This window comes from Scyliorhinus torazame, chromosome 10 (genome assembly GCF_047496885.1).
Source record: "Scyliorhinus torazame isolate Kashiwa2021f chromosome 10, sScyTor2.1, whole genome shotgun sequence".
NCBI lineage: Eukaryota > Metazoa > Chordata > Chondrichthyes > Carcharhiniformes > Scyliorhinidae > Scyliorhinus > Scyliorhinus torazame.
This window is the reverse complement of record NC_092716.1, coordinates 200333588-200346562: the sequence shown is the minus strand read 5'-3', so window position 1 is coordinate 200346562 and position 12975 is coordinate 200333588. Positions and strand designations below refer to the sequence as shown.

Here is a 12975-nt window from a genome sequence, read left to right as displayed (position 1 = left end):
TTACCCAAATGGACTCACTGCTAAATCCAATGGCACTTCATCAGGTAGGAAAAAGCTGTGGCACTTGACCGAGTGTTGTAGCTTGGTATTCATTGTTTTAGATACATCATAATAATGGCCAAATCTTGAGGAGGACGTCAAGGCTGTCTGTCAAGTCAAGAACAGTACTTTTAAGGTCAAATAAACATAATCTAATATGTATTTGCATTGAAGTGTTTTTCAGGAAATATCACAATGGAATATTAAACAGCAGATTTTTAGCATGCTAATATAAACACTTTATACATATACACACTGAATCTTGGTAGTGTAATATCAAAATCATAGCTTACTACTGATTAATACCCCTCACGGAGAAAAAAAACCTTACAGTAACCACAGTAATTGTAATGTAGAACAGAATTTGAATATTGCTGAAAAAAGTGTCATATTGCTGAAGCTGTTTGCCTTGCACTCATAACGCAAGAATGCCAAACAATTTATAATACAGGTATAAAGGATGCAAGTTGGTTGGCAGTCAATGTAGATTGGTCATGGCATTGCAACAGAGAAGCCAATTGAAACTACAGACTCATCAAGTTTTGAGTTAATTCAAAGGAGACACATGGCTTGAACATATTCCTTGTTTGCAGGGAATGGGTCCCGTGTATGAATGCATATTGCTTCCAGCAAGCATAAATGAGCCCCATTACAAGCTCAGCTGATCATCTTAAACTCGCAGTTAGTGTGGTTAGTAGCTCTCTCAGGATTGTCCAGCAAGTGCATAATCATATCTAACAGGAGATGCTTTGTTCTGAAAGCACTGGTTGGTTGAGTAAAGTCTGTACTTTGCCTATTATAAACAACTAAAGGAACATGCTGTTTGATTGAATCAGTCAATTGTTGGGATATATGGACTATATACCTGCTTCACACTGGAACTGAAATTAATACATAACATTGCTCAATTATCTGGTAGGCAGAACACCTTTTTGGAAAATACCACTCACTGCATGTCACTACATAGTAGTATGAAACAGCTTACTCCATCTATTGTTCGAATTTTTGATAAATTACCTTGGAATGGCAAAGTGTGAGGTAGACTGGGCACTTTTCAAGTCCAAAAGTGGCAACTGTTGGCCATTTTGCAAGTTTTCATGAGAGACAGTGAATAATGATTTAATCAGGAACGCTTCGATGCGCTCCATTTCTGTGTCAAGCTTGCAAGGTTAACAAATTGCTGATTAGGCTAATCTTACGTCACAAACTTATATGAATCCCAAACTGAATATTAACCAGTAAAGATAGTCTTGTGGTAGACAGCAGCGGAGAATCCATTTGCGGATTTCTCAACTAGCACATAAACAAAAGGGGACGTGTTAGACTGTCCCATCTTTTAAAGTGAATTTGTGCACGGGTAGAGTGTATTAAGTTGTGTAAGGAAATCATTATATCGCTGAAGATTGCAAATGCATAATCTACGCATCAGAAACATGCACAGGTCAGGTCTTGTGCAATAAGATTGAAAAGTTCCTGGTCTACCTCAAATTATCCTGAAAAGGCAAAATATCTGAAAAAATAAATGAACAAAATGCAAGCCGTTTCACGCTGATATTATGCAGTGGCTTCGTGAGTGATATTTTCCATTTAACAGGATGCTGTTGTCAGTCTAAAATGACGCTCTGCCTACGGCACAACTGAGCAAGGTCTTGCATGAATTTCAGTGCCGATGCAATACCAAGTATGTAGTCATACATCTGAACGACTGGCCAATCAAATCAAACAGCACGTTTCTTCGGCTGACTGCAATAGGCAGAGTACAGACTTGTACTCAACCAGCCCATGTGTGCAAAACTCACAGTAAATCAAATACTGTCAGATGTGATTCCATGATTGAGCAGCACTTGTTGAACAATCCAGAGTGTGCTAATAGATACACTAACAACCAACTCAAGATCAGACAAGATTTTAACAGGACTCATTTATGCTTGTTAAAAGTAACATACATTTATATGCAGGGGCTGTTCAGTGAAAGCAAAATTAATACGTTCAAGCCTTCCGCCTTTTTTGAATTACTCAGTTTGGGGAATCCTTTGTTTCCCATTGTTTTCTCCATGACAATGCTTTGGCCAATCAGAGATGACTTGCCAACAAATCAGCACCCTTTTCTCCTATTGTCTAAATTGTTCTGACTGTTTGAAATTTGGCTTTCTTGCCTCTCTCCTGAAAAATGCAAGATGAAAAGCTTCAGCAACATGTCTCTCTTTTCAGCAATAAGCACAGAAATGTATAAATATTAACTTTTATTTTGTTAAAAGAAAATTATTTTAGGAGAGCTCTCTTAGTGACTTGGCTGGTAAAGGCAGGATATCAACCAAAAACTGGTTCTGTGCTGAGTTAGCTGATGCAAGACTGAGAGTACAGAGACTACTACAGTCTATGTTTCCAGAGCGGCAGACAGGAATGTCAGTCAGGGTTTTCATTCACAATGAGTGTTAAGTGAGGCTCAGAAAGTAGCAGTCTTGCGTCTGAGTTAGAAAAATATCGACTTGAGCACAGAATTTAGGCTAAACCTCCAATATAGTACTGAAGGAGGCCTGGACTTTGTGCTAAGAATTTAAATGGAGGCCTTGTCTTCCCTCTCAGGTGGATGTGAAAGTTCCTCTGATAATCATTTTGAGAGAGAGGAGGGAGTTTTCCTAAGCGCCATGGCCAATATTTATCCCTCAATCAGTATTACTAAAGCAGATTATCTGTCCTGCAATGTTTCCTTCATTACGACAGTGATTAAACGCAAAATACAAAATTTGCAATAAACTGCTTAAGGGCATCATGAGGATGTGAAAGTGCCATACAAATCTTTCTTTTTAACCATCCAGTTCACCCAATTATAAACATCATGGGTGAGATTCTTCCTCCAGCGACGCTAGAATCGTGAAACACGATTGTGCGGAGAATCGCGTTTCAGCCAAAAGCGAGGCCGGCGCCGTACGGAATGCCATGCTATGGTGTCTCGACTGCGACATGAATGCGTTCTACACCACACACTAGTGTGGCTATGCAAACTGTACAGTAAATGATGTTGCCATATTCACGGGCCCAACCCGGCAATTTCCGGACCCCTTACGATGCTCCGCCTCCGGCAGGATGAATTACCAACGGCGAGATTCACTTGTGGTATTTAAAATCGGGAAACAGGCGCCAGGGCTGCTGAGGGAGAGAGAGGGGGTACAAAAAGTGTCCAAAATTGCTATAGTGTTCTGACAGTTGTGCCGCTGACCGCGGAACTTCTACCAGGGTTGGGGGAACAGCGGGGGGCGGCCAGGAAGTGGGCCATGAAGTTGGGGTGGACAGTAACAGATCACCATTTTTGCAGCCTGCAAGGCAGGTGTGCGGCTGCGCACGCCGCTGACTGCCCACTGTGAATATAGCGCACGGGTTGTATCCTTTGGTCCCAGCCGACCCATCAACAGGATGGGATCCAGCGCCATCTTCTTGGCTGGGACGAGGGTATGTGGGGAGTGGAGTTCGTATATACAGCTCTTGCTCATCAGGATCTCCAGTTCCGATCACGACCCCGGCGAATCACAAGCCAGTGATCGTTGGAATTGCGCTAGTTCTTTGTGGTGCCTGCGCTAGCCCATTAGGATGTCCTGAATTACTCCAGGACTGACACCGCTTTCGTCAACGTAGAACTGTTGTGATTCAGTCTGGCATCAGCACTTAAGTCTCTCAAATAGAGAACCCTGACCCATATGTGCAACAGATTAGGCTGATTTGTGATGCACCCTCTGGTTGAATAACACACTGGCAGTTATTATCTAGGCTTATACAAAGTATAGGGAGGTCTTGTGGAACAGTGGGTTGCGTCCCTCCCCGAGTCAGAAGCTCCGCGTTTGAGTCCCTCTCCAGGACTTGATGACCAAGGAAGGTACATTCATAACACGGCAAAACAGATTGATTGTCAGCCTGCAAATCCTTCCAAAACACAGTGGCAGGCAGTAAAATTGGGAGATTCCTGGTCAGCCATGTGATGCAAAGAAAATGGGAGCTTCTGCTATTAACTATCCAAGATACAGACTATAGCATGCATGTAAAAAGTGCATGAGCGCCGCAGCAACTCCAAGTGATCTGTTACACACCACCACCATCCAAGTGTAGACACTTGAGCAAGGCATCGACTAGTGCCTGTGGAATCAACAGACTAAGAAGGAACCGCTAATACAAGATGATGTATAATATATAGATTTTTAAAACAGGAGCAGCACTTTTATGTGACGAGGAATATTCTGCCCTGCTTCATATATGCATTGCTCTACAACTATTTCAATTAAAAGACTGCAAAGCACAAGAAAAATTGACTAGTCATTATTTTAAAAATATTGTTACAATTGAAGTTATTAACAATAGTGCCCACTGAATTCACATTTGTTTAAACATTATTGCAGCATAAGTGTGGAACACAGGCGATGCTTTTCGGCAAGAAATGCTGTTGTAAACACATCCTAGGAGAGGGAATTTATTGTTGGACAAGAACTGAAAACAATTTATACAGGGGTTGTCCTTTGGTCTGTATAATCTAGCCTTTATCTGGATTACCCATCACAATGTTTTTATTGCATTCTCTGCTAGAGCTCATCTTTTCATTGTGGACATCCTAGTCTCCTTAACATTTTAGCAAGGCCCTGACTAACTGAACTTTGATCTGATGTCTTCATTCAGGAAAGCACCAGGTAGTCCATTTCAGATGCAAATCCTCACTGAGGCCCCGGTAGTGTTTTCTAAGACAGCAAAGAGAAGAAACAAGAAGTTTCCAGGGTCTACTCAGAGGATCCCAGGGCACACTGGTGTCTTTAATCCACAACGCTGTATGGATTAAGGTGGGGGATAACCTTTTTTTTAAATTCACAAGAAAGAGTATTGCTTCTACAAGCTGGGTGGAGACAGATCTTACTATAATAAAACAGTAAGCAATAAAAGCGTGGTCTGTGTCAGAGAATTGTGAATAGGCCTCGCTTTACAAATTCCCAGGCCCAGTGGGAAGCTTGCTTAGGCCTACCTGAACCAACTAAGTGTGAGTAATCTGGCTTAGTTGAATAGCTAGAGAAAAGCTTTTTTTTCTCTTCAGAAGTTGCAAAGTTGATCAAATTTATTATCGGAGGCAACTACAATTTTGTGCTTGTCCCCTATTGCTTAAGGATGGATAGGCTGGTAGAGAGGAACAGGCAGAAACTGTCAGATAGCAGACTGCTGGCTTTCAGTCTACTGTCTGCTGCTAAATGTTTCTAATTGCAACACTAATGTGTTAGAAATCTCAGATTCAAGATGAACCTAGGCAGAAAATTGATTTCATGCTGTGACAGCTTATATATTGCCCAAAGTACACAAACATGTCATTGAGAGGCTTTTGCATCCCACAATTTTGTTTACAGATGAATTGCGGTTACTTTAGTAACCTTGGAAAAAGGGGCTTTTTGGTTTTTAAGAACTCCTGCAGTGTACACTACTAGTGGACATGTTTCTGCTTGCATTATATATCCATCTGCAAGATAATGTACAGTGCCATTGCAGTAAACACCAATGAATCATTCAGTTTCAAGGGTTATTTAAATTTTAAACCGTGACATTGCTCCTGATTTATGCAGAAATCTGTTGAAATAACTGGGACTTACAAGCATGGAAGAACTAGCTGGTGGGCCTTAAGGGGCCATTGAGCCTGCGGTCATTTTATGTCACTTGTATGTTATCTCCACAATGATTAGATTGCTATGACAATGAAGCTGATACATTCTCAAGTGCTTTCTTTACTCATTTAGCACATGGATAAGCAAGTCAATTGCTTGATTCAGTGCTTTCCAATTGACAGATCATACTCACTCTGTCAAATCTTGTTCAACCATATTTGATTCAGTATTGGATTTTGTGTGTCTTCTGGCAGTATTGAGATTTTTGAAGAAATGAATGCAAACACACAAATATATTTTCCACATTTTAACTCGTCTATGTCAGACAACTTCCATGAACACCAACTCAAAATACTAACCATCCCAGAAACAAATTGAGGGATCCATCTGTATCAAGCCACATAAGTGCATTTATTTTTTTTATGCACCTCTGAAACAGAGAAACATTAGGGGCAATTACACACTGCAGTTGCAAATTCACTTGATTTTGATTGAGCGGTTTAAATTAGTGGTGGGTTGGGCAATGGTCATTATGAATTGGTTTGAGGTAAATACAATAATATGTACATTAGTCAGGTTTATCTTTTTATGCATACTGCAGTACTTATTTGTAAGACCTTGCTTCAAAGTTAAAGAAATGAAGAACACAGAATTAACCTATCACCTTGTTAAAATGTAATTAATTTTGTTTCTGGTGATATTACGAACACCATTTCCTCTATTTTTCTTGGATCAGCCAGGTGATTTATTTAAGTACTCGGCTCTTTTAATTTTTGTTTTGTGCAGCCATGCACACGCAGTAACTTGTAGGTGCCAACTTATGCACGGGAATTTGTCATGTTGCTGTGCAGCTGTGGACTGAAGGGGACATTGATCATGAAGCTCAATTCCAATGAGAAGAACAAAGGTGGTGAATGGGAGGATGAACTCCACCTTTGATGTCACCTTAGGAGAAATATTGCACACATGTCTGTTCCCAAACTTTAAGCATAAAGCACCACTATGGGGCACTACGGAGAGATACATAGAAACATGCAGGCATTACTCCCTAGAACATCAAGGATTGTGTTTCAATTCAGTGGAAAACATTTCTCCATTAACTAACTATTCAATGTTTTAAAATGAACTTCATTCATTCAATTATCCACTTTGAAATTGCTGGAAGCTTTGTGGTGTGCCTCGCATCTTTCGAGTGCAGAGTGTACCTTTTAAAAAAAAAAATATTTATTCACTTATAAACTTGAATGAAACATTTGATTTTACTCTGTAACATACTGGTGTATTAATAGATCTGAATAAGATGGATTATTTGGTTGGGAAGGATTTTTATGTTAATACTACAAGAAACCAAAAGCTATTTACATTTGAATAGAGCTTGTAGAAGCCGTGCTCCTCTGCTAAATATGTACCAGTAACTTCACACTGTGAAATGGACTACAGCCAAAGCAGAGAGGGATGAAATGTGACCTTGGGAACAAATTACAAGTTTGCCTTATAAATACTATAATAAAAAAAAAGTATTTTTATCATGAATTGTGCCCATTTCTATAAATTCTCCTTTGTTTTCTACCAGCTTTCAGAGATTGGGTGCATAATGGCTTTTGATAACCTGATCAATGATCTTGGAAGATTGCTTACCAATCTTATAATCTCGCTTATTTAGCCTTATTAACACAACAATGCACTGTAAAGTGAAATTAAATGATGAATTCAAATATGTGGAATACATTAACCTCTAACACGGATTCATTTTATCCTTCGCACGAAAAGGAATTCATTCCATTGTTTCCACACAAAGTTAGAGTGAAAGGCATTTAGTTGTCTCTTTCAACTTTTCCTCAATAGAGCATCCCAAGTGCAGAATATGGATTTTCTAACAGACTGTCTCCAAATGAACTTCAACATTCATCTGGTCAGAATTAGCAACTCTAAAATAGTCACATGACTTCTTTACCAATGGAGTTGGTGGGCGCTATCAAAGAGTTTTGCATTAGTGCAGGTCTGATCAATTGTACCACAGTGCTCTCTTGTTCAGAAAATGTTTTTAAGGGATGAGAACTTGATGTTCAAGGAAAAGCCTGTTCTGGTCATAGCTGGCAATAATAAACAATGACAAGTGAGTAAAACTGCCTGCCGATGATCCAAATAGTTTTTTAAAAAATCTATACAGCTATACAGGTCAAAAGATTAAAGGTTCAAATTTCTAGTCTGTGCTGACTTTGTAGGTTATTTTTTATATTCATTCATGAGGATACAAGTGTTCCTGGCATTGTGGCATTTATTTTCCTCAAGAAGCCGGTGATGGGTTGTGTTCTCGAACCCTTCGCAGTATTCCATGTGGTTTGGGTACTCTCTCAGTGCTGTTAAGAAGGGAGTTCCAGAATTTTGACCCAGCAATCATGAAGGGATGGCAATATATTTCTATATCAGGGTAGAATGTGACTTGAGGCAAACTTGCAAGTAGTGGTGTTCCCATGTGCCTACAGTCCTTGTCCTTCTAGCTGCTAGAAGTTGCAAGTTTGGCAGGTGTTGTCGGAGAGGCTTTGGTGAGGCTGCACTGCAACTTACAGATGGAACACACTACAGCTATTGTGTGCCGGTGATGGAGGGAGTGAATGCTTAAGGTAGCCCTCTATCCAATCATTCTCATCAAGCCTGGGCAAAAAAACAAAAAATGTAGCCAGATTTGGAATGGAAAATGTACCTGGGGTTTTCCCCACTTTTAGTCTTATGATTACGAGCCACTGGGTCCTCCTGTTGAAGGCAGACTGGGTTCAGCTACAATGATCAGTTCCCACCAACATTTACTATACGGTATTAAGATTGGTCAACTGATTAAGACACCAGAAAGCGGAATGGGTTTCTAGTGCTGTTGGAACTGTACCACAGCAACAATAAATGCATTTTGGATGGGCTAAAACCTGCACCATGAAACAAAAGCATATTTTCTACAGATCATGTGGAATTGACCATTTTCAGTATTGCTTCACAGCTTTCCAAATCAACAACTTTGCAAGGAACCTGGTTCCTAGTTACAATGGTCTGACTGGCCTCACATTTCAAATAGTTGTCACCAGTTCCCACAGACAATACAATCAGACCTTTTTAAAATTTAAGTGCAATCTTTAAAAGTATTAAGTCACGGGATAAAGTTGTTCATTTTTAAGGTTATTCAGAGTGAAGAATCAGATACAGAGGAAACAACATATATATATATTTTTAAAGTCCATTCCAAATAAAAATATTAACATTTTTCAAATCTTTATGATAGTTCACGTTTTAAAACAGTGCAAAGCTATAAAAGAGAAAATGTAAAAAAGAAACTAGAAGATAAATCAATTTGAAATTTCTGCTCGTGTTTTCTTGCAGACTTTATTGAAGATTTATTTTGGTTCATTTCACATGGTTATGCTTTGAAGAAAAGCAAAATTGTACCTGTATTTTTGGCAAGTTTTGGTATCGCCATGCTATTGTCATGGAATTCTGGGATGCAGTGGTAGTAGTATTGTCTTCTATCTCTCTGATAGCTTCATCGATTTCTATCACATCATCAAGCAAGGGTGCAGGAAGCTCCTGTTCAAACAAAATGAAAATAATTTATTTTTGAGGTATATGTATTTTGGGACAAAATATACATGTAATTAACTGACATGTTCAGCAATGTAAACTAAAAATGCTCTAAGGGAGAAAAAGCTGTAGTTAGAAATAAAAGTAAATTTTACCATAGCTTGAAACTGTGAGAGTAGAATGAGGTCAAAGTCCAATAATTCATGATCAAATCAGTCACCTACACTGCATTTCCGATTTCAAGTTCCTTCTATTAATGATAAGTTCTGGGCTAAATGGTTTGGAGATTTATGTCCATCAACAGACCACAGTGCATTCAGAAATGAAAAATGTACATGGATGGCAAAATTGTGTTTCTTCTTTTCCACATATTCTATAAACAACAATATGTAAAACCAGTGTAGCTACTTTATTTTGGAATTTGAGGTATAAAAGACTACGTATGGGCTTAAATTTCTGTATCTTGCAATTTGAAACAGTCCAAAGAAGTTATTTCATCCTAAAAAAACAAGCTATTGTCTTCAAAATAACACAAATTAACACCTGCAATGTTTTTCAGGCAGTGTTATCTTCATTAAGCTTGATTATCCAAATGCCAATCAGTGATCCTTGCAGATCACTTTTCTGGCAAAGATCATTAGGATAATGCCTATTTAAGCACTCACCTAACTCCCAGGGCTGGTCATTGTTTCAGCTTTTGCTACTGGCATAATGAGTGACACCTGTTGCTGTGTCCTTGTACTGCAACAGCTCTGTACAGCATTTGCAGGGAACAAATCTCAAGAGTGGATAAACTATTTCACACCAGTCACCTTTAATATGACAATAGGAATGAATCCAGCATCCCTGCTGACATTGCAGCTTTGTGCAAACACTGTTGTCCAATAAACTGTACATCATTTTCACCTTAGAATCTGTGGTCCTTTACACTAGTTCATTCATCTGTGATAATATCTTTGCATTAACAAAGCACAATCCTAATTGGCTATGTTCCTCTACAATCTGACTGACATAGCCATGTTTAATGGAAAATAAATCCACATATAAATAGTCGGGTAAAACAGTAAAAAACAAAATTTGAAATAATGCTGTGACAGAAAACAATTTATTGGACTAATATGTATTATAATAACAACCATTGCACTTCAGAAAATGCCTAAACTGCTTTGATCCATTTTGACATAAGGAATATAAATGCTGTACTGCTGGAAAAAAAGAAGCATGCTATCAAAGCTTCTCATCTTGTACTCATCAGGACAGCTCACAAGATAAAGCAACAGTAAGGGAACAACAATTTATTCTGCATGAGAATAGAGTGCTGACAGCCAGCAAGTGGACTTAGATTGATAGAGGTGTTGCCATGGAGAGTGCAACAGAGAATAGTCAACTGCCAAGCCCTTGTTCAAATTCAAACCAGGCAGGTCAACTCTGATTGGTCAAGTTATTGTCCCAGGGACTGAACCAGGGAATGGCTATCTTCCAAACTTTTATTCAGTTGAAAAAGGTATAATGCATGGACAAGCTCTTTCTTCCTGCAAATGACAGAGTCCTGTATGTGAATATATGTAGCTTCTAGCATGCATAAGTGAGCCAAACCGCAGCCTGACTGATAATCATAAATTGGGTTCAGAGTAATCTTAGCACAATCTTGATTGTTCAGCAAGTGTTGTCAGGTTGTGGAATGACATCTAAAGTTGAACATAACATTTTGTGCTTTGCAGGCACAGGCTGGTTGGGTACAGTTTGTCTATTGCAAACAGCTGAAGGGATGTGCTGTTTGATATGATCTGCCAGTTGTTGGGACATGTGATGTTCTGCACTAAGAGGATGCTGCCATCAAGCCAAAATGCGGTTTGCCCATTTTGAATGCTGTGGTATATGAATTTGTATCGGTGTGATGTCAGGTATGTATGCCGTATGTCCTAATGCCATTCCTTCGGCTGTTCACAACAGGCAAAGTACTGTCTGTTATCAACCAGCCCATGCTTACAAAACTCAAAACATGTTCAACATTAGATGTGATTCCACAGGTGGACAGCACTTGCTAAACAATCCTGATTTGTTAAAGAATTACACTGAAAGCCAATTTAAGATTATCATTAGGTATGCATTATAGAAGCCACATATATTCACACACAGGGTCCTGTCCTTTGTCGACTAAAGGATCCATGTGTTGTGCCTTATCTACCTAAACAAGGCTCAGGGGACAGCCATTCCCTGGTTCATTCCCTTTGGCGATGCCTTGGCCAATCAGAGCCGACCTGCCTGGCTTGGATTTGAACAAGGACGTGGCAGTTGCCTGTTCTCCATGGCAGCACCTCTACCAATCGGCATCCACTTTCTGACCAGTCAGCACTCGCTTCTCATGCGTTATAAATTTATGTTCCCATTACCATTGGTTTATCTTGTAAACTGTCCTGATGAATGCAAGACGCAAAACTTTGATAACATGCCTTTTTAAAGCAATTTTCAAGTTATGTACAAACAGCTGTATAAATACTTCTATGCTTCACGTTGTGTAGCTAATAAAAAGCATTAAAATATTTTCTTTTATTTTGTTATTTTGTCAAAATAACTTAAACAACAAAATTCTGAGAAAGCCGCAGGAAAAAATTACTATAAATTAGATATTTAAGGAAATGCCTTAGGCTGTAGTTATATTGGCACTTTTACAGAATGCAAAGGGGCTTATGCGTTGTACTGATGTGAAAGTGATTTCATAACACCATAATCAGATCCCAAGGGTGGCACAGTGGTTAGCGCTGCTGCCTATGGCTCTGAGGACCCGGGTTCGATCCCGGCTTCGGGTCACTGTTTGAGTGGAGTTTGCACATTCTCCCCATGTCTGCGTGGGTCTCACCCCCACACCCCAAAGATGTGCAGATTAGATGGATTGGCCACGCTAAATTGCCCCTTAATTGGAAAAAAATAATTGGGTACTCTAAACTTTAAAAAAAATCGAATCCCAGTCTGACTTTGAACATACAAAAGCCAACATACCAATCAATAGAAGACCTCTCCTCTAGCTCACTGTGTCATGTCATTTGAGCATGGAACCATGTGAAGTACAACTGCAATGTGAAGCCGGACTTAGGAAAAGGTCAAGCAGTTTGCTGAACCTCCTCCGTGCTCTAAAATGTATTCCTGACAAATGTATTCTTGACAAAGTATGATGCGTAACCTGCAATATCTCCAGCTGAGATTTGCACATTCTAGCTGATGGTCTTAGACCAAAAATGTAATATAGCTGCAGACCTAATTTTGCAATTACCTTACTTGAATCTAAATTTATACAGTAACTTGCTTACATCATTTTGTTTTGACAGAAGGAAATCACAGCCAGTGTTACAATCTGACCCTTCTTACAAGCTGAATTCTCCAGAATATTATAAAACCCAAGGTACCCCCATCCCACAGTTAATGAGGCTTAACCTCACACCCTTCTAAGCTAGCTTAATTGCTCATGCATTAAGCCAAGTAAAGACATCACATAGCACTCTATTCTATTTACAATAAAGGAGGAAATACTTAAATTATGTAGCAGCTAATCTTTGATCATTGGCTCATCAGTTAGGGTAATCCATACTTCATAAGCAGCAGTACTGAGAAAAGCACTTTCATCCACACAGCCATCCACCTTTAACTTTTGAGTAATGAATGTGTAGAAGACCTTTGAATTACCAGTCGATTTGGATCACAGCCTTGTTGTAGGAGTCGCAATTAATCAAATTGGGTGAGAATCAAA

At 39.3% G+C, this 12975-nt stretch overlaps 1 protein-coding gene across 3 annotated transcripts in view; it reads right to left on the bottom strand.

Annotated features, from left to right (window-relative positions):
• Positions 1-12975, bottom strand: part of elp4 (elongator acetyltransferase complex subunit 4) — a 500372-nt gene that overhangs the window by 360059 nt on the left and 127338 nt on the right. For all 3 annotated transcript variants that reach the window (XR_011933067.1, XM_072466249.1, XM_072466248.1), the window contains exons 4-5: positions 9099-9236; positions 5-147 (exon numbers count right to left, since the gene is read on the bottom strand). Coding sequence is in view for 2 of the 3 variants with exons in the window: in XM_072466249.1 (XP_072322350.1) it covers positions 5-147; positions 9099-9236 (281 nt within the window). In the remaining variant the exon portion in view is untranslated. The remainder of the gene's footprint in view (positions 1-4; positions 148-9098; positions 9237-12975) is intronic.